This window comes from Giraffa tippelskirchi, chromosome 6, assembly GCF_054371585.1.
Source record: "Giraffa tippelskirchi isolate mGirTip1 chromosome 6, T2T-mGirTip1v1.2.pri, whole genome shotgun sequence".
Lineage (NCBI taxonomy): Eukaryota > Metazoa > Chordata > Mammalia > Artiodactyla > Giraffidae > Giraffa > Giraffa tippelskirchi.
Window position 1 is genome coordinate 31,301,211 of NC_137280.1, and position 21,838 is coordinate 31,323,048.

The 21,838-nt window shown below is 36.0% G+C and overlaps 1 protein-coding gene across 1 annotated transcript in view; it reads right to left on the bottom strand.

The window, feature by feature from the left end:
- Positions 1-21,838, bottom strand: part of EIF3H (eukaryotic translation initiation factor 3 subunit H) — a 98,096-nt gene that overhangs the window by 53,123 nt on the left and 23,135 nt on the right. The window contains exon 2 of the mRNA XM_081505264.1: positions 13,446-13,602. Within this exon, the coding sequence (XP_081361390.1) occupies positions 13,446-13,602 (157 nt within the window). The remainder of the gene's footprint in view (positions 1-13,445; positions 13,603-21,838) is intronic.

The window sequence follows — 21,838 nt, forward strand, 5'->3', positions numbered from 1 at the left end:
CCTTTGGAGCTTTAATCCTCTCTCCTTAAGACAGCCCTAAAAACATCAATCCACAGCTATATCACACTGACTCTTCCAAACAACACATGTACTTTTCAAAATGCCCCCCGAAGCTCCCTGAATTGAAAAATATTTAATATTTTAGTAAAGCTTGTATTGTGCCCTGCTGGTTATCAACAGCTCACATTTACCTTACCCACCTGTTCTGTCATACACCCCAGTATCTCAGAACAGGTGCTTTTCACAAATTATGCAAGAGGAAAAGGGATGACAAACAGAATTTAATTCTTCTAGAATATGTCAGATACTAAAACTATTTGATACATGAGGTCAAGCCCTCAAAAATGTGTGTATAAACCTGAACTCAACCTTTTGCCACTTCTTCCAACTCTCTAGTATCATCTTTTCACTCTTATTGCTACTGCCCAAATTTCATTCAAACCGCCATTATCCATTCTGTTTTTCCTGCTTCTAGACCAAGATAGATAGATAGATTTCATACCCTCATACCTCTGCTGGGGAACCTAGAATGACACACAACTCCTTCAAGTTTAAGCCTTTTTTTTCCCAAGCATTCTGTCTTCCATAATCTGACTCTATTATTATTTCAGACCATTTCCCCAAACTAAGTCTTTGTTCTAAGTGACAGGCCTCATTTTTCTCTGCTTGTATCACCTTCTTGTTCCTAAATCTATGCTTCTGCATTTTATATGAGTTCAACTTTCCTCAATCAATGAGTCACAAACCTCTAAAACTTAAAAGCACTACCCTACTTTCTAAAATAAGAATGTTACAAAGATCTTGGTCAGCAATTTTTCCAATGATCAAATATTTTCCTATTTTTAATAGTTTTTTCTTTGTCTTATCACGGAAAACAAAAAGGCTGTTGATTGATTAACACTTCCAGATGCTTCTTTCAATACCAAGGGCAAATCAGGTATATTAAAAGAAGACGTAAAGTAATTAGCCCCCAACTAAAATAAATAAATTTATAAAAAAAATAAAATAAAAAATAAAAACAAAATGAAAGGCTAAAAAATAAATAAATAAATAAATAAAATAAAATAATAAAAAAAAGAAATAAAAGAAGACCATTATATTCTTAAGTGCCTTTGCTGCTGCTGCTGCTAAGTCGCTTCAGTCGTGTCCAACTCTGTGCGACCCCATAGACGGCAACCCACCAGGCTCCCCCGTCTCTGGGATTCTCCAGGCAAGAACACTGGAGTGGGTTGCCATTTCCCTCTCCAAGTCATGAAAGTGAAAAGTGAAAGTGAAGTCGCTCAGTCGTGTCCGACTCTTCGCGATCCCATGAACTGCGACTGCAGCGTACCAGGCTCCTCCGTTCATGGGATTTTCCAGGCAAGAATACTGGAGTGGGTCGCCAGTGCCTTCTATGTAAGTAAGTGCCTTTAACCAGGCTTAAAAGTTATACTGGGACATGGAAACTTCAAGCCAAGCTAACAACAGTTGTAAGAGTGCTCAAAACTCAAGACAGTGAAAATTAATAAGCACATCAATAAATGTACAAAGCATTTTACATGTAAATTTTCAAAACAACACTTTTAATATGCTAAGGACAATAATATCTTAAATTATTAAATCTTCCCTGTCCTCTCTTTACTAATCAAAATGAATATTTATGTCTCTAGGCCACAACATTTGGTTAACTATCATACTTAACAAAGATACTATTAGGTACTTGTGAAAGACTATTTCTAAAATTAGTAAAAGGAATATCTGTTGATTTTAATGACTAAAAATTTCATTTATCTATATTAACAGGCTAACTAAAGTTTAACATTTCAAGTTCAAAGACAAAAAGCAAGACAATTTATCAAATTTTGTGATTAGTATAATTTATTCATTATGGGTGAAGCAGTTAAATTCTCAAAGATGCTCATCAAAACCACTTAATACCAGCTGAAGGGAAACCAATAGCAGTACCACATTCTTAAAACATGAAATATATATTTTAAATGCATGTATTTATATCAAACAATAATTAATTGAATTATGCCAAACAGCATTATAGTGCCCCACTACTATATGATAAACAAAAGTGTAATTATGATCCAAGCAAAAAACTAAAGAGAAGCAAAGTCAGATGAACTTGATACTCAACTGCTGTACTTTCAAGCTTTTAATTTTGTTTAAAAGCTTTTCTCGTTCTAAGGATTGCTGAGCTGTTGAACATGCACCTCTCCAGAATTTCAGCTTGGCCAGGGCCTTTCTTTTCAAAAATCTCTCTGCAGTGAAAGAAATTATGGTCTAAATCACGAAGATGACAAGAAACCTTAGCAATTTAAATAGACAAGCCTTGAAATAATATTGTGATCAAAGTATCAAGCAGCCTAATAAAACCCAGGTGGCTCAAGCTTATCATATATGGTACTCATTACCACAATTGCACTATTTAATCTACTTCCTGGTGTCAACAAAAACTTTCTGTTATTAATTCCCTCCAGTTATGGATCTGCTTAAGTTACTGCAGCTTTCTGATAAGACAGCTCTTTGTCCAAAAAAAATTTTTAGAAGAGGGAGTAAGTCTCATTTTAAATGTTTCAGAACTAGAACCATGGCTGGTAAAAACCACAGAAACCACAGTGGCTTTGTATTATTAGTCATCTATATAAGGTTATGTTAATTCCTAAGGAGGTACCAGATGACTCATGATTAACACAGTTTTAGAAGGGCTCCTATGTATACATCAAAAAGGTAACCATATGCATACACAAAGAACAGGTTTACAAGTTATAAGCCTCAGATTCAAACAAGAGATTTACGTACTGACAAAGCCATATAGGTTAGATTCTGCCAGTCAATTCCTTTTACCCATATACAACTTCTCCATCATTCACATGGTTACAACTTGTAAGATTTTGAAGCAATTTTCCCATTTATAGCTCTTACTGACCTTTTTAAGAAGTATTTAACTGTTTCTCAGGAAACTTTTTTATAGTATAATTTCTTTCCAAAAAGATTCCATTTAGGCAAAGTAAAAATGCTAGCATTATTACATCTACCTCAACAATGGTGTCAAACACTAAAGCAGCATAAAGATTCTATCCCCCCCTCAAAAATTGAGAAAAATAATAACAGGGTGGCAAGATCACGCTTACTGTCTTTGGATTTTCTACTTAGTCTCAAGCATAGGTACCATGATATCCAAAAGGTGAAGTTGAGAGCTGAATGTATTTCAAGCCTCCAGTTTACAGACAGCTGGCTGCACTGGGTACAAAGAAAAACCACTCACTGCTCAATGTTTCATGAGTGGCACCCAGTGTTCACACAGATTCCTTACAACTAACACATCTATTTCCTTTCCACACTCTCTTCTCTTTCGCTCTGCTTGCGCAGATGGCAGTCACAGCAGATTGGAAGCACTGCACAACATATCACTTAAGCATACTGTGTACTCAGTAAGGAAGGAAATTCACATGACAGGCTTTATCAGTATTGTCTGTTTAAGTCATCTGCAAAGGAATGTATTCTAGAAAGTCTTCCTGTGTCATCAGTCAGAGACTGATCTCCAAAGTTAAATTAAACCATCTATTCAACCCATTGTTTGTAACTGCATTAGACAGCATTTAATAAGAATGTATTTTTCCTCCCTTAACCTAACCAGATCAATTTATACTTTCAATTAGGTCCTTTTAGCATTGAAATGGGCTTAAGAGTGCCTGAGCTGACTGTATATATTCAACGATCACTAATTTTCTGTTGCTCTGAAGGTTACAATTGCCCTTCATTTTGATTTAATACCTCGTATACAGGCACAGACTTAAGAAACTTTATGAATCTTGTGTTAAATTCGACAATCCAGCTGTGCTGATAGTAATGATAACACCAAAAAGTCGCCTTTAAGTAAATACATCTTTGCCTACATGTCACAACTACATGCACCTATATCCCTCACTCACAACGATTTCAACAAAACCCTGGGAATACAGAAAACTCTCCTAAACTGTGGTGAATTAACATAATAGATGAGCAGGTTGGAATTTCTAGTTCTGGATTAGCCACTCATTTTAAACTTGGCCTCCCTAGGCTTCAGCTTCCCATGTGTACAAAAACCATCACAAAAGTTCCTCTTGTGACCCACTCTGCGAATGTGAAAACTGAGACTAGAGACTCATGATTACAATTAGTAATAAACCAGAACTTTACCAGAGCTCCATCTAAATTTATGTCTTTCAGAATGTTTGCAAGATCTGTATATATTTAAAAAATTTTCTCAACCAAGAGCTATAACGGTAAATGTGTACACACACCGTTTCCACACATGTGGAACTCGCTGCAACTTATTTTTTATCAAGCTGTCTGTAGGATGAGGAGACAAGAAACAAAGAAATCCAAATCTGGATTCTAGCATAACATCAGTCTCACGGTTAATCATGTCAAACATCTCCTAAAGGAGCAGGGAAGTAACCCAGACATGCTTACAGTGATTTTAACGTTTCACAGTGTGTCTAATACCATCCCATTCCTCATTCATTCACCAGAAAAAGTGGCGAACACCCACAGAAGTGTTATGTCACCACTCTTCATAGAGCCCTTCGCTCTCTAATAATCAATCTTTGCAACGTTTCACTTTATCTGTGTTTCAAAGTAGGAATGTGGTAAGAGTGGTATGAGAAGGGAAAGAAGAAATTTCTAAATTAAGGAGAAATAATTCACCTTAGCAAGAGTCTTGCTCACAGACTTTTAAAACTGAGTATATTTGTTTACAGATTAAATTATTGACAGAGGAAGTTTTACCTAAAGATTTGGAACCCCACCCAAGTGATATCAAAAATAAATATAAAATATTTCTAATACAAAAATGAAAAACATGATAATTTACAAATCTTGAAGAGCCACGTTATTTTACAAAATAATGGAATTACCCTGAATCGCAAATCCATAGATGTGTAGATTTACAGACACATATTTATAATCCTAAGACATTCTTCAACTACACAAAAACTTTCCAGAGACTTGTACCTGAATAGAAACATAATCTTCACTTAGTATACTGACAATCTGATTTCACTAACATAATGTGCTAACAAATCTCCCCACGCTTCAAGTCACAAACATTGCTCAGAACAGCTAGGTTCTTGAAATAATGAACACCTCAGAAAATATCCTTAGCAGGTATAGACATGAAATGGCTACTGGAAATGCCTGGCACATAGTTCCCCCTGAAATACTGACTTGATGAACGAATAACAAAGGGGATAAAGAAAGAAAAGAAAAGGAGAAGGTAAAGTGAGAACAGAGCTACCTGGAAGCTACAGTAGCTTGAGGACAAATGTTATTTGCGGAGGGACTACTGCTGCTGCCTTTACTGCTTGCTGGGGTCATTAACAAGTGCTCCAAGTCCAAAGCCCCCACTAGGACTCTGCTGCTGGACTCTCACAACCACTATTGCTGCTTGTGGGACTAGTAGCCTGCCACCCAAAACTATGTCCTCAAGGTCCCCACCCATCCAATTTCGCAAAACAGAAACAAGACAGAAATATTTCTGCAAAGACCACTGAAATAGCTGTAATCCTCTCACCATTCAAGGAGGAAAGAAAGGTTGTCTGTATATTAAAATGTCTGTAGGTTAAATATTAGAGAAAACAAAGGGTGAATATGTAGAGGGTGAAAAGAGAGAGGATGCAGGGTTGCATTATAAACTCATGCCATTAAATTGTTACTTAAGTCAAAATAAATATTGCCTTTGTTTTCAGAAATATTAGAAAGCATCTAAAATGTACTGAGTAAAAATTACTGATTAAAAAAAAAAGAGCAGCAAATAATCCTCATGTTGAAACAGGATAAAGGTATGAAAAGATCAATCTAAAACTGATAATAGGTAAATCTTGGAGAGTAATCTCAAACAGATAAAAGTTTCAAGAGCTATGAAAATTTCACCTAGAGAGACAAATACAAAACAAACAGAACACTTTACTCTTAATATAAAGGGCAGTTTGCAAGACACAGTATTAGCAGCAAAATATCAAACCTAACTATAATTAACCTATGAATCTATAAAACTTGCAGGTCAGATAATGTATTGAATTGGGGGAGTGAAGCCAGGTAACACTTCTCCTGGGTAAGATAGAAAGCTAACTTTAACTGTGATGATTAGGACAATTTTTAGTAAAATAGAAATAGCAAGGATCTTTGGTTACACACTAGCTGTGACTTTTTGACATTTTAATTAGTGCCCAAATAGTTCATTTTTAATGGTTATTATCTTAAAGTTTAGTAATAAATTCAAATATCTATACCTAATGTCATTGTGGTTCAAACGTTAAGGCTATTTTTATTTAATTAAAATTTAAACCGCTGGGAATAGTAATTTAAGGATTACATTTTTAGACTTGGGAAACAGGAATTTTAAATACTATTTAAGTATTGTATCCACCTGTAATTTTCAAATCTTAAAGTATTACTTTAAGTCTGCACAAAATTTGAACAGGTTTTACTTGGCTTCTTTCCAAACCATAGCACTTACGCTTCAGGGACCAAGGGAGGGTACAGTGTAAAGCGCTTTAATTTCTTAAAGCAGAAAAATCTTTTACCTTGACCACATTTTCAATAGTATATCCTTCCATGCACAGGAGTTTCTCAATTCACTTAAAAAGCGAGTGGACAATCCTAAATTTTAAAACATGAAGTAAACACAAAAAATATTTTTCGAGCTTTTAAAAAGAAGCAGACTTTGCTCCTACTCTTGTATTTTAAAATCTTGAGACACCCAAACTGGAAGAATGAAAAAAGCATACAGATATCAGGATTGAGGCTTTATATCTGGATTTTACTTCTCATATTCTAATCACCTTAATAAGCCAAAAAACTAAACATATATGGTTAAGGTTTTTAAGTTAGTTTCAAATCACAAACCATAGCTTTATGAGTGATCAAAATAATTTAAGTAAGCAATAATCTAAAGTTCATTACCCTGAATATTCAGCAATAAATCACTCAGTGTGAAGGATTTAACATTTTCAAAACACTACCGTGAATAACCACCAAGGATCAGTACCCTGGAGAACTGCGGCATAATTCAGGGTACAGATTCTCTCTAGTTACCTGACTATACAGTATTTCATTCAAAATGAAACCTATATGAAATAGCTTATTAAATATTTAAGATTTATTAAGCATCCTATTTAAATATCTATTAAATATTTTAAATAGAACTAAATGAAGCAAGGGTCCTGAGTTTCTATAAACAAAGTACTCAATTACTGTCAAGCATCTTTTTATGTATCAAAAGAGCCTAGATGTCAAAGACAACTTCACTACCTGATAGAAAATCAGCAACAAAATTTGAAAAATACTATCAAGGGACATAATCAGCTCTGAATAATAAAGATGACAAATTGAATACATATTAAATAGTTTGTTCTTTATTTCTAGAGATGCTTGTGTTATATATGAGGGCCCAAAAATGTGAATAACTTAAACAAACTCATAAGACATAACTTCCTTAAAAATTAATAAAATGCAACTGATAATCACCTACAAACTCAAACTTTACCTCCCCTGTAACTGTAAAGTTATCGCCCAAAAGGAATGAGCAGCTCATATCTGAGTGTTGCCATCATTTTTTCCTTTCCTCACTCTAAACTTACATCAATTCTATTTCACAATTCTTTACACACTTGTCTCTCCCACCTAAAATCTTTCAAAGCAGTAACTAGATTTCGTATCTGTATCTTTTTCACCACCCACTCAATGTAATTTGCTGGATAAAAGCTGAAAAGAAACTTTTTCCTGAGATATCTGAAACATTTTTATCATACCTCCTCCACTTAATGATTTGAGGTCACAAAGTAAACTTGCTCCTACTTCTCCAATAAGTTTCAAAACACACTCCAATACGGTCTACATAAACTTTCAATATTTCTACCAAGAACAGTTCTTTGGGAGAAAAAATAAAGCAATAAAGAAATGGGTTTTTTTAAAAAACTGAATTTGTCAAAAAGATCACAGTGATCGCTGACTGTTCATATAGATAGAAGATAATACAAAATAATAACCAAACATCATGTCTTTTCAGAAAATGTCCCCGTCGGTCTGAGAAAGTATGAAAAGCTTTCTCTATTCTGACTCTGCTTTCCTGAACTCAAAAGCAATACACAGCTGAAACAGTAACCACCAGCTAGGTTTAAAGCAATTTTGCCCTCACCGTGTGGGCTGCAAGCAAAGGAGAAGGTGAGACTTCAGGAAGCAAGTAATTAAGCAGAGACTTTCTCCAATGTAAACTGCGGCTTAGCAAGGTAGAAAGTATAGAAAATAATGTAACTATACAAACCCACTCTCTCTGAATCCAGTGATACCAAAATAACACCTATGCCATGAAAAATTACTGTGATTGCATTTTATTTTAATTACATTTTTGCCAATCTATACTTTAGTCTTTAAAAAGTCTGTTGAAGGCTACACTACTGCCTTTCTTTTGGAAGCTTAATGATAAAAGTGATAGCATACGGCACAGTGTTAAGTAGTGTTTCTTGCTCTAACACTAAACTTGAGTAATAGAAAAGAAAATAATTTTCAAGTACCTGAAAATAAACAGAAAGGTTAAGAGCTATGTGTGTGTGCGTATTGCTTCACTGTGTGAAATTACTTCGGTAATTACAGTCAATACAGTCTCAGTTAGGCATTACCGCATTCCCCTGACTCCATTTTAGTAGCACAATAGTCTTCATGCTTCATTTCTCTAAGAAACTTATTTGAAGGCCAAGGATCATCCTTTGTGACTGACTTAATAGGAGCAAAATTTTCAAAATTGTCTATTCTAAATATGAAAATTATAGATTTGGCTCTGATTCAGAATAAAGTAATAAGCTTCTTATTATCACCTGCAATATTATATTGATTTAGTTGACTAAAAAACAAGACAGTGAGTTATTGGATCTGTGTTTAATTCACTGCACTTTATAGAATATTTAAGGAATTTGATTGTATAAAACAGTATCCAAATCTTATCAGGTGAAAATATTTTTCCCTTTTAGCAAGCCTCGGGTTGAGTGTCTGAGAAAACAAATTAGTCTCTAGTTCTCCTAAGCTTGATAATAGTGCCCCCTAATGGGAATTTTAATATGAGTTTTTCTACTTAATTTTTTAAAAATCATATATTCTCTAATATGAGCACATTATCTCTCTAGAAAGTAAGTTCTGTAACATAAAAGTGTATCAAGATTTAAACCACTCAAATGAGAGTTATCACATATGCAAAAAAAAAACAACAGTGGAACTTCACGCCAACAGTTTCTTATTTTCTGAATCACCTTATTGTAACAAAAATCCACTGTAGCACTACCCAAAATGTTAACCTCATAAGGAAATTCTCCTTCAGCTATGTTCCGAGTATTCAGTAAGTGAGCAATTAATATGTGCTTGATCAATCAGTCAGATAAAAACTGGTTCAGAAGTGAGTTATTCAGAGTCACACAGATCCTAACTATAGAACTGAGATTCCACCTGAGTTTTCTGGCCTCATAACACTGTCTTTCCACAATACTTGGTCACAAATCTACAACCATAATTGAAAGCCTTCCTTTCCTACTATCTTCAGATGCGTGTTGTCAGCTCAGTCAACTCAGTTGTGCCTGACTCTTTGCAACTCCACGGACTGTAACCCGCCAGCCTCCTCTGTCCATGGGATTTTTTAGGCAAGAACATTGGAGTGAGTTGCCACTTCTTCCTCCACGGGATCTTCCCTATTTAGGGATCAAAACAGCGTTTCCTGTGTCTCCTGCATTGCAGGCAAATTCTTTACCGTTGAGCCATCAGGGAAGTCCATTATCTACAAACAGTTCTCCCAAATATCAATAATTCAATGTGTGTGTGTTTTTTTTTTAAAGGAAAAATGCGGTAAAATTAAAGCAAAAACTACCATTCTGATATTTCCAGGTGCATCAGTGAAACAAACACCCGATAATACCAGCATTTTCATTATTGTGCCCACAAACATTCTAGACTGAGAGTCAGCGTCAAGGACAACATGTAAAAGAAATAAACAAAAAGCCATCAATTCATGATGAAAAGAACTATCTAACTCTATGAGTGGGAAAATAATAAGAAAAAGTTATATATAGAAAAGAAATGGTCAGTTTTTCTTAAATAACCAGACAGTAAAAAAAAAAAAAAAATTCAGGCCAGGTACCCATATGATCTCTGTCACAACTACTCAACTAAGCCACTGTAGCAGGAAAACAGCCACAGAAAATACATAAGTGAATGGGCATGACAGTGTTCCAAGGAAACATTACAGCCCGGATGGGAGGGGAGTTTGGGGGAGAATGGATACATGTATATGTATGGCTGAGTCCCTTTACTGTCCCCCGGAAACTATTACAACATTGTTAATCAGCTATAGTCCAATACAAAATAAAAAGTTCAAAAAAAATTTCATATGCAAAAGCAGGGCCACAGATCACAGAATCTCTAGTTTACAATGGGCACAATAACAAATCAAAAAAAAAAAAAAAACCCAACCTAACACAATTCAAAATATGTAATCACTAAAATTATTAAATATTTGGTGAGTGTTTTACTTCCTTAGGGTGAAAGGCAGAGCAAAAGATCCTTCCCTGAACAAATATTAGTTTTAGCAAGCATAAAACAACAGAAAAGCAGTAAGCAAAACAATAGCCCTTTAGCATAATTTAAAATAATAAAAATGCAGGACTATAATGAAAAAATTAGCTTTTATCAAGTTTGATAAAAATCTAATGGTGACTGCATACTAATGTCCATTAAGATAAATAAACAGATCATGTGAGAGAATCTAAAACTCAAGAAATACTGTGCACTGTCTTAGATTTTTCACATATATAAGAAAAATAGGAAGTCCTACTAGTTTCCAAATTAGCTTTCCTAGTCTGGAAAATGGAATGGGTAAAACCTTCAACTATGCAGAGTAAATGATTATAGAAAATGCACATTTAATACACAGCAAACAATGCCCTGTAATATTTTTATTATTTAATGCTAAATTGAAGTCTGTTCTTACCTCAGTGTTATTTTTAAAATGAGCTTCTTAAAGTATATGTTAATGAAAAGGCACACAGGCCAATTATTTCAAGTCCATAAGAGAAGTTAGCATCCAATGATCAAGATCTTTGCTTGGTTCATCTACCATAATTGCACTGAACATTATTTCTTGCTCATATTTCAAATTAAGAATTTTAGGACTTCCCTAGTGGTCCAGGGGTTAAGAATTCGCCTGCCAATGCAGGGAACACAGGTATGATCCCTGGTCTGGTAAGATTCCACATGCCGCGGGGTCACAACTGCTGAGCCTGTGCTCTAGAACTCATGCTCTCTAACAAGAGAAGCCACCACAATGAGTAGCCTGCGCACTGCAACCAGAGTCCCCCACTCCATGTAACTAGAGAAAGCTCACTCACAGCAATGAAGACCCAGTGCAGCCCAAAAGAATTCATTAACAAATAACTGAGGGTTTTATAAAACAAAATTAACTACTTGAGAAAACCACGAGACAATGTGAACTATTCAGGAAAGGATTCTGCTCCCAACTGTGCCACTAACAGGGAGACTGAATAAGTCACTTCAAATGAACCTCTTAGGCTCACTTATAAATCAAAGAAAGTATGCTAGCAAGCCATGGTCTTCCAGATCTAAAATAGTTATTACTGAATTATAACTGTGCATCTCCATATAGGGTGGTGAATATGGGAATACAGATATCTAAATACTGCCAGAATAGACTGAAGAGAAATTCCAACCATAATCTTGTGTTTTATACACATTTAATAGTAATATTATAGCCGTTCAAATGAAACAGGGAGATTTTGGCTGGCTTAAGATAAAAAAAATAAGTTTTTAAAAAATTCAAATACTTAAGTGCCTAGAATAAAACAGCCTTGGTTAGTTTCTAGAAGTACTACTTCAATTAAAAAAGATGTGCAGACCAAACTGCAATATCAAGGTATCAACCTCAGTAAGAATATACTTTGTGTTACTATATGTTCAAGGTACTGTGAGGATATGAAGTCAAATGAGATAACATTTTATCAAAGTTTAAAGTGATCAATAAAATGAATGAAAGGAATTTAAAAAACAATCACATTTACAACAGCATCAAAAAGAATAATATACTTAGGAACAAACTTAACCAATGCAGCAAAACACTTGTACACTGGAAATTACAAAACACTGCTGAAAGACACAACAAAAGGAAAGGACATCCATCTTGTATTCATGAACTGGAAGATTTAATACTGTTACACTGTCCATAATACCCGTTGTGATCTACAGATTCAATATAATCCCTATCAAAATACCAATGGCATTTCTTTTTTTTTTCCTCGCAGAAATAGGAAAAAAAACTATCTAAAATTCATATGGAATCTCAAAGGACCCTAAATAGCCAAAATAATGTTGAGAAAGAAAAACAAAGTTGGAGATCTCACACTTCTTGATTCCAAAACATATTACAAAGCAACAATAATCACAAGAGTACAGCACTAGCATATAACTCCTAGAAGAAAATATACGGAAGAAACTTCATAATACTAGAACCTTCATAATACTGGTCTTGGCAATGATTTCTTGGAGATTACACCATTAGTACAGGAAACAAGAGGAAAAATAGACAAGCTGAATTATATTAAAGCTTCTGTGCAACAAAAGAAACACCAAAAGTGTGAAAAGAAAGATAATACCTGCAAACTATATATACAAAAAGGAGTAAATATGCAGAATATATAAAGAACTCCTTCAACAAAACCCTAAGAAATTAGCAAAGGACTTGAATAGACATTTCACCTTCTAAAGAAGACATAAAAGCAGCCAGCAAGCACATGAAGAGGTGCTCAACATCACTAATATTAAGAAAATGTAAATCAAAACCACAATGAGAGACTGCCTCATACCTGTCGGAATGGCCATCATCCACAAGACAACAAATAAGTGCTGACAAGAATGTGAGAATTTGGACAACCTAATTTTCAACTAGATTTTTTAAAAAATCCTTTAGGATGCTGACCTTGGCCTTTGGTAGGATCTTTTTAACTACTATTGGCCTTTGCTAAGCAATTACACCTGCAGCACAAAGATTCTGAAATGCTTAAGGAATATCTTCTTTCTGAAGTACACAACTCAACTCATCTCTTCTTAAACAGTACGTCAAAAAACTACAGAAGGAAATGGGTGTGGGACATAGCGACGATTTCCGTCCTTCACACTGTAATTGGTAAGCTGCTTTCACAATGAGAAAGTTAACATCAGCACAGCTCCTATCCAAACTATCAGAATCACAAATCCTGAATAACTAAAGGCCAAACTAATCAAGTTTTTGATAATATAACTTCATTTCAGAGAATTTGTAGAATCTTTTTCAAGAGACTGAGAACTAGGTTACTCTGATGAACTCCTGGTAACAATTATCAAAGGTTATGGTGAACTCTGGATCAATAACTAGTGAGTACCCTTACCTTCATCAAAGTCAGCATCATCTTCAGTGTGCTGAGGGAAAGGAAAGCAGTTGGTAATCTCAAGTCGATCTTCTACAACAAGGCCCAGAAGCACTCCTTGAACCACCTCAGTTCCTTGTCCTTCTTCCTGGTAATGTTTGATAATCTTTAATACCACCTAAAAGAAAAAAACAGAAGCTTAAATATCACTCTTAGAGTTTACACTTCCTTTATTTCAAAGAAAAAGTAAAACTATACTGATGGGTTTATAAAACCACAGTTATATGACAAAACTGACCAAATTTCTTACAAATCATTTCCTTTACCCTTACATAAAAAAAAAATCTTACATAGTCTAAATGTACACCTGAAACTCTTGGAATTTGAAGATGTGTCAAAAATGTCCATGTGGACTTCCCTGGTGGTTCAGTGGTAAAGAATCTGCCTGCCAAGGCAGGACACCCGGGTTCGATCTCTGATCCAGAAAGATCCCGCATGCCATGGAGCAACTAAGCTGGAGAGTCACAACTACTGAAGCCTGCATGCCCTAAAGCCTGTACTCTGCAACAAAAGAAGCCACTGCGATGAGAAGCTCCCATACCACAACTAGAGAGTAACCCCCACTCACTGCAACTAAAGGAAAGTCCACGCAGCAACAAAGACCCAGCACAGCCAGAAATAAATTTAAAATAAATAAATAAAATTATATTCTAAAAAATGTCCATGTACAACACTCACAACCTTTAAGTCAAAGATCCCCAGAAGTCTGGCATCCAAGAATTCCCTCAGTTGAATCTAACATTATCACCTCAACCTGAGACTATTAAGAGAAAGTGACCCCATTAATCTTTGTTAATAGCAATATCCTGCCACAAAAGATGAAAATATCAATAAGACAAAGAGATAAAGATATTAATTATCTGAACATCTAAAAATAGAACCCTCTGACAAACTCTCAACACCTCAAGATAGTTCCTGGACAGAGCATCTCATTAATCAGAGGAAGCAACAACAGGAACGTGTATCCAAGAACTGGCTTGGTAACAGAGAACATAAAGAGAGCCCAGTCACCAGCACTACCTAATTTTTCTCAACAATAAGGATATACCAAATAACATCTAATGGAATAGCCAGCTCTTCTATTTACTCTTTCCTTTAATATTTCCACAAAAATGAAGAGGTACATTGCATGACTGAATAGCCAATTAGTTTAAAAGTTCACAGTAACAGTCATGATCAATAATAATTCCTACAACATGAGATTGTTAATATATTAATGGGCTTTGAAGAGTGTTTGGTACATAGTATTATTAACAGTGATAGTCTGTATTATTCAATACAGGGTCATGGCCTGAAGACTACAGGGTAATACAGTCTAAAATACAATGGAAAGCTATCAGAGGGAAAAATAAGTCTAAGAATCTAAGAACAAAATGGGAATTAGAGTTTTACTAATTAGTGTTTAATTTAAAACAAGTATATTATTGACAGAAACAAATCATCAGTAACCAGTTAATAACACAGGTTACCTTTTCATTATAGGGGACTGGAATGCAAAAGTAGGAAGTCAAGAAACACCTGGCGTAACAGGCAAGTTTGGCCTTGGAGTACAGAATGAAGCAGGGCAAAGGCTAATAGAGTTTTGCCACGAGAACGCACTGGTAATAGCAAACACCCTCTTCCAACAACACAAGAGAAGACTCTACACGTGGACATCACCAGATGGTCAACACCGAAATCAGATTGATTACATTCTTTGCAGCCAAAGATGGAGAAGCTCTATACAGTCAGCAAAAACAAGACCGGGAGCAGACTGTGGCTCGGATCATGAACCGCTTATTGACAAATTCAGACTTAAATTGAAGAAAGTAGGGAAAACCACTAGACCATTCAGGTATGACCTAGATCAAATCCCTTATGAGTATACAGTGGAATGCCAAAGCCTTTGACTGTGTGGATCACAATAAACTGTGGAAAATTCTGAAAGAGATGGGAATACCAGATCATCTGATCTGTCTCTTGAGAAACCTGTATGGAGGTCAGGAAGCAACAGTTAGAACTGGACATGGAACAACAGACTGGTTCCAAATAGGAAAAGAAGTACGTCAAGGCTGTATATTGTCACCCTGCTTATTTAACTTATATGCAGAGTACATCCTGAGAAACGCTGGGCTGGAAGAAACACAAGCTGGAATCAAGATTGCCAGGAGAAATATCAATAACCTCAGATATGTGGATAACACCACCCTTATGGCAGAAAGTGGTGAAGAACTAAAGAGCCTCTTGATGAAGGTGACAGAGGAGAGTGAAAAAGTTGGCTTAAAGCTCAACGTTCAGAAAACTAAGATCATGGCATCTGGTCCCATCACTTCACGGGAAATAGATGGGGAAACAGTGGAAACAGTGTCAGACTTTATTTTTTTGGGCTCCAAAATCACTGCTGATGGTGATTGCAGCCATGAAATTAAAAGACGCTTACTCCTTGGAAGGAAGGTTATGGCCAACCTAGATAGCATATTTAAAAGCAGAGACATTACTTTGCCAACAAAGGTACGCCTAGTCAAGGCTATGGTTTTTCCAGTGGTCATGTATGGATGTGAGAGTGGGACGGTGAAGAAAGCTGAGCGCCGAAGAATTGATGCTTTTGAACTGTGGTGTTGGAGAAGACTCTTGAGAGTCCCTTGGACTGCAAGGAGATCCAATCAATCCATCCTATAAGAGATCAATCCTGGGTGTTCATTGGAAGGACTGATGTTGAAGCTGAAACTCCAATGCTTTGGCCACCTCATGCGAAGGGTTGACTCATTGGAAAAGACCCTGATGCTGGGTAGGATTGGGGGCGGGAGGAGAAGGGAACGACAGAGGATGAGATGGTTGGATGGCATAACCGACTCAATGGACATGGGTTTGGGTAGACTCCGGGAGTTGGTAATGGACAGAGGGGCCTGGCGTGCTGCAGTTCATGGGGTCGCAAAGAGTCGGACACGACTGAGCGACTGAACTGAACTGAACAATTATCGAACATCATGTGCCAGGCAGTATTCTAATTATTATACCTGTATGATCAATCATGTAATCCTCATGACTAACTTAGGGAAAAGCATTATTATACTCATTTTACAAATAAGAAAGCTGAAGCAGAGAAAAGTTGAGTAAGTGGCTAAAGATTACACATTTAGGAAATGGTAGAACCAAGATTTAAACTCCAAAGCTTATGGGCATGTTTTAAGAAGAAGATGATGCTCAAATCAGCAGCTTAATTATTAAAACCATGAGTTAGGAACAGACATGAAGCAAAGACTCTGTTATGAATGGACTCAGAAAGACTTTACACCAGTTTAAGATCCAGACCTTCTAAGAACAACAAGCAGTCAACAGGGAAGAGCTTAATGCAGAAGGACACCAACTAGACGGGCAGACCTTCAGCACGGTGAAGTGGAGAAAGTGCACAAGCCTCCCACACTTCTGTGTGACAGACCCTCTCCATTTCTTCAAAGGCACAGAACGGGCTTTAGGGGTCATGCATGAATAGGATGAATGGCTTCCAGCTTTATTATTTATTAGCTGTGACCTTGGGAAAGCTATTTAATCTTCCCAAGTCCTAGATTTCTGACTTGCAAAATGGAACCGTTTCACAGCATTACTGAAGACTATTAAAAATGAGAAAAATGTACAGTAAATATTTCACACAAGATCTGCCCTGAAATAATGCTCAATAATATTATTGACTTTATCAATAAAAAGAAAACAGAACCGTTTAATTCCCATTCAACTTAACTCTGCCAAGAACAATCACTTTTACAATTAAAAAACAAAAGAAACACCTGTGACTAAGAAGGGATAAACAAAACTGATAAAGAGTTATTACAAACACACCTACCAGCTTGCCCAGGTTACCTAGTTTCCTGGATACTGAACCCTATTAATGAACCACAGCTGAAATCAAAGTAAATGAGAGATGCTAGAAGATATATGAGCTTAGTGTATACCTTTGCACCAACTGATTCCTAATAGCTGGCTCCTTCATGTAGGAAACGGAGTACTGGTAACTAGGGCCCAGCATAGTTTCACAAAAAGCCAGGCCAAAATAACTTTATTTCCCTTTATAAAGAAAACAGAAGTGAGAAAAAACAATTATTATCTTTAAAAACGAATTAGCATAGTTCAATAATAGCTTATAATGAAACACTGTCTTACTTTAAACAAAGTAAACTGTGAAGGGGTTGGGAGCGATGTCACTGAACCGCATGGCAGCCTGATATGCCTGCCCCAAGAATCAATGCAATTTATACAGTATCCACAGAAGTACAGTCCTCCAAGTAAGAGAAATTATCATCTCACTCTTTTCTGCATCACTGACCTGCTACAGCCAATTCTCTACAATGACGAAGAGAAAAGTTACCAGTAACAGTATTCAACTGAGTAATGGAAAAAGCACGGTGGTTTAACTTCACTGGCTAAAGACAATCAACATGAATAAGTGTACCCGCTAAAGGACTAATTGTAAGAGAGAAAGTTTAAAACCCTGTGATGAGAACCAGTTCAATGAATTAAAATCTCTCTCCAGGCTAGGGTCAATCACAAAGAGCACTGTCCAAATAGTCAGGCAGTAGAGGATGTGTCTTACTTTAAAAAGCAAAGTAAGGACCACAGGTGATAGTTTCAGGAAAGAGGGTTTCCATTTTAAGGATGAATTCTCTCTAGCATTTCTGGCTGACCAAAACAGAAAGCCTTAGGAAAGGCCTGGTGATCATTAAAATAACTTCCAACTCTAATATTTATGATCTTGCCAATTTAATAAAATCAGATATAATAAAGTATTCAGAAAACAAAAGTGAAGTGAAGTCGCTCAGTTGTGTCCAACTCTTTGCGACCCCGTGGGCTGTAGCCCACCGGGCTCCTCCGTCCGTGGGATTCTCCAGGCAAGAATACTGGAGTGGGTTGCCATTTCCTTCTCCAGGGGATCTTCCCAACCCAGGGATCGAACCCAGGTCTCCCGCATTGCAGGCAGACACTTTAACCTCTGAGCAGAAAACAAAAACTTTTAACAAAACTAAGCAAACTCATTCTTCATTTTGACATTTTATAGCCTTCCTATTTCCCGCATACACACTAACTTCTCAATTCTTGTGTTCAAAAAAAATGTAGTGGAATTGCATTACAAACTTCAGAGGACATTTAGATGTCAGAAGGAAACTCCTGAGCAGAAGCAACCCACTGACACATAGGCCTCTGCTGTTCTATACAAATAATCAAGAACTTACTATATATATCTAGAAAAACATTCCATAGATTATTGGTATTTATGAGTAAGACAGAATCCATGTACTGCTCATGGTCTAGATACTCAAAATGTATTTGCTAAAGGAATGAATGGTAAGTACCAGTCAATCACTTTTGTCAAAAACACTCCACTAAGTGCCTCAAATGCAGTCACTCATTAAATCCTCACAATCACTCTATAAAGTCAGTGATATTATTTTCCCATTTTACAGAGGAGGAAACAGATAATCTGACATACATTTATTACAGCAGGGAGGTGAGATCTGACTTCCAACACCAAAGTATATTTAATTACTTCACAATAACTGAGTAACTTGAGGCTCCAAATAGGTTTTTGTAACAAGGCTGAAACAGAGTGTGGTGGCAACAGCTCCAGAAGAAGTCTCCCTAACAAAGTTGTAGAAACAGGGTTACTACATGGAGTAAAAAAAAGTTCAGAGAAGGATTTACAGGGACAGGCAACAAAAAGACCGAGGGAATGGTGCTGGTGGTCACAGTTTTTGTGCCCTAATCACGAGAAGTCTGATAACATGAACAAATGCCACTATCTGTGTAAATTCTTACACGACTAAGATAAAGAGGTTCAGCTCTTTATCTTTAGCAGCACAGTCCTCACTAAGCCACAAGATGGGAATGTTCCACCACACAAGTCCTGTTCTACTCCTGCTTACTGGCCTTTCATTTTCTCTCCCTCTAACCACTCATATGCTTCTGTCCATAAAACAGTGCTGACCGACTTTTAATTAACCCTGCTTATTGATGTCATGCTCCCTATTCTTACTCTTAAAAACAAGATACATGGGGAGCTTAATAGCTCTCCAAACAAAAGCATACTCCTCTATTATATTTTGTTTGTAAGTGTCACAAATGATCCCACATGCTCAGGAGCTCTATACATTTGTTCCTAGCTTATCAAAATGACCAGGGGAGTTTTTTTAAATAAATGAAGAGAGATCTTTACTCTCGCGACATATTACAGCCATCAGTATTTTAAAAATACAGATGCCTGAAACCCAATCTCTGAAAATCAGAGGTAATTAAACTGGGCTGGGGTTCCTATCCTGTATTTTAAGGTTTGGGGGGATGTGGGATTTCTTTTTTTTTTTTTTTGAGGGGGGGTTCTATTTTCATTTTCAGATTCTCCAGGTGATTCTAACATCCTACTTCATTCTAATTTTTAATGAGGTAGCATGGACCAGTCTTCCTTTGTTTCTGTTCTAACACTTCAGGTGATTGCAATGAACTCAACTGATTAAACCACAAGTCTCCTTCCTTTAAGACTCCTTGTGTTGCTAAAAAGTGAGTACACTGAGAAATACAGATCCAAGAATGAACATTTTATTTACAAAAGTATAAAGAGAAACTTAAGCCCTAATTGGAAGGATCTCCACAGTAAATAAATGAGAGGAAAGGTAAAGTGAGCAGTCCAACTGAGCAGCATTCAAGTGCTGTATCAGGGTTAAGACTTTTTCTTTATAGCTTGACCCCCTAATTTACGACTACTTATCAACGTGTGCCGGCCAGGTTCCTTTATCCTATATATCAGTGGGTAAATAAAGAGTCTTCTATAAATTATGCCCTAAAGGACAGAAACAAACTGACCAGCAGAATCTGAAATTACCAAATTCTTCTACACCTCCCGAACACTGTCATATTCTGGGTCTAAATGCTTATTAAATAACTTCCTTGATGTGACCTACGCAATCAGTATTGTTCCTGGAATAGGTCAGCAGTCTCTAGAACCATCTCCTAGCTTTATGAAGTTTGCATCTTATCAGGATGGGCAAATCTTAGCAAAGAATCTCAACTTGCAAGACAGTAAACAGATTTCCTGTCTGCTAAAAATACCTGAGAGGAATAAATTTTTTTTTGCTATTATCATTTATTATTCAGTGTGGGCAATCTGAAAAAGCAAAACAGACTATCTATAATCTACAATGAACAAAATACTGTTTCTTTAAGTGTCTGGCATTAAAAAAAAGAAAACCTAACTTTGTCCAAAGGCTAAAAGCAACAAAGAATTTAACTTCCATGACAGAAAATATTTTTTATTATGAAGTATTCTGTATTTATTATAACAGAAAGTATTGTATAAGATAAAATATAAATAACAATCTAAATATCCAAATAAATTATACTAGAAGTCAATCAACTTAAACTTTGAGTTAGTTAATAAGCATGATGGGTAAAATCTTCCATCCTTCCTATAAAGGAACATTTAACAGAATCTCTAATCAAAATCACATCAAAAACTTTCAGTTCCGTATCAGGGAACAATTAAACCTGGCCAAAATAAAGATTATGCTTTCTGATGAACTGGAGTAATTTTCTACCAAATATGATGTCTACAAAAACCAGTTACTATAGAAAAACCTGAAAGCCCTGCAGAGAATCACCACAATTCTACAACTGTCATTTTCTTTCATGCACTCATCATCTGTTCACCCAGATACTTCAGTGATTTCCACAGGCCAGTTATACCTCTGCCAGGCCCTATGAATATGAAACCAAATCAAATACATAAGGTCTTTACTTTCATGGGACTTTTAAGAACACCAGTTCTCAAATTTTTTGGTCAAAGGGCCCTTTTCAACACTCAAAAATTATTGTGGACCTCAAAGAACTTTTACATTGATATTTCATACTGAAATTCAAACCAAAAAATGTTCAAAATGCTTTATTCACTTAAAAAAATGCATCACACACTAACTTAAATTATGACACTTTTTACACTTCTGTAGAACATTTACCTTTTCAAAAATAAATTTTAATCAGGATAGAAGAATGACACTGTTCACAGTTTTATAAATTCTATTAATGTCTACTTTAATAAAAGACAACTGGATTCTCATATCTGCTTCTGCATTCAATCTTTTATATAACACATAATGGAGCATCTGAAAACCTCCATCAGACATTCATGAAAGAATGAGAGCACAAAAGATGAATAATGTTTACTTATTATTACAAAAATAGTTTAAACCTCAGAGACTGCTGGGGGTTCACACTTTAAGAACCACTATTTTAAAATGAAAATTAAGAAAGCTAACGTGCTTATAGATTGTTTAAAGCACTATGAAAAAAACAGAGAAATGTGCTGTTAAGCTGGGGTGATCTGGTAAAGGCCTCTC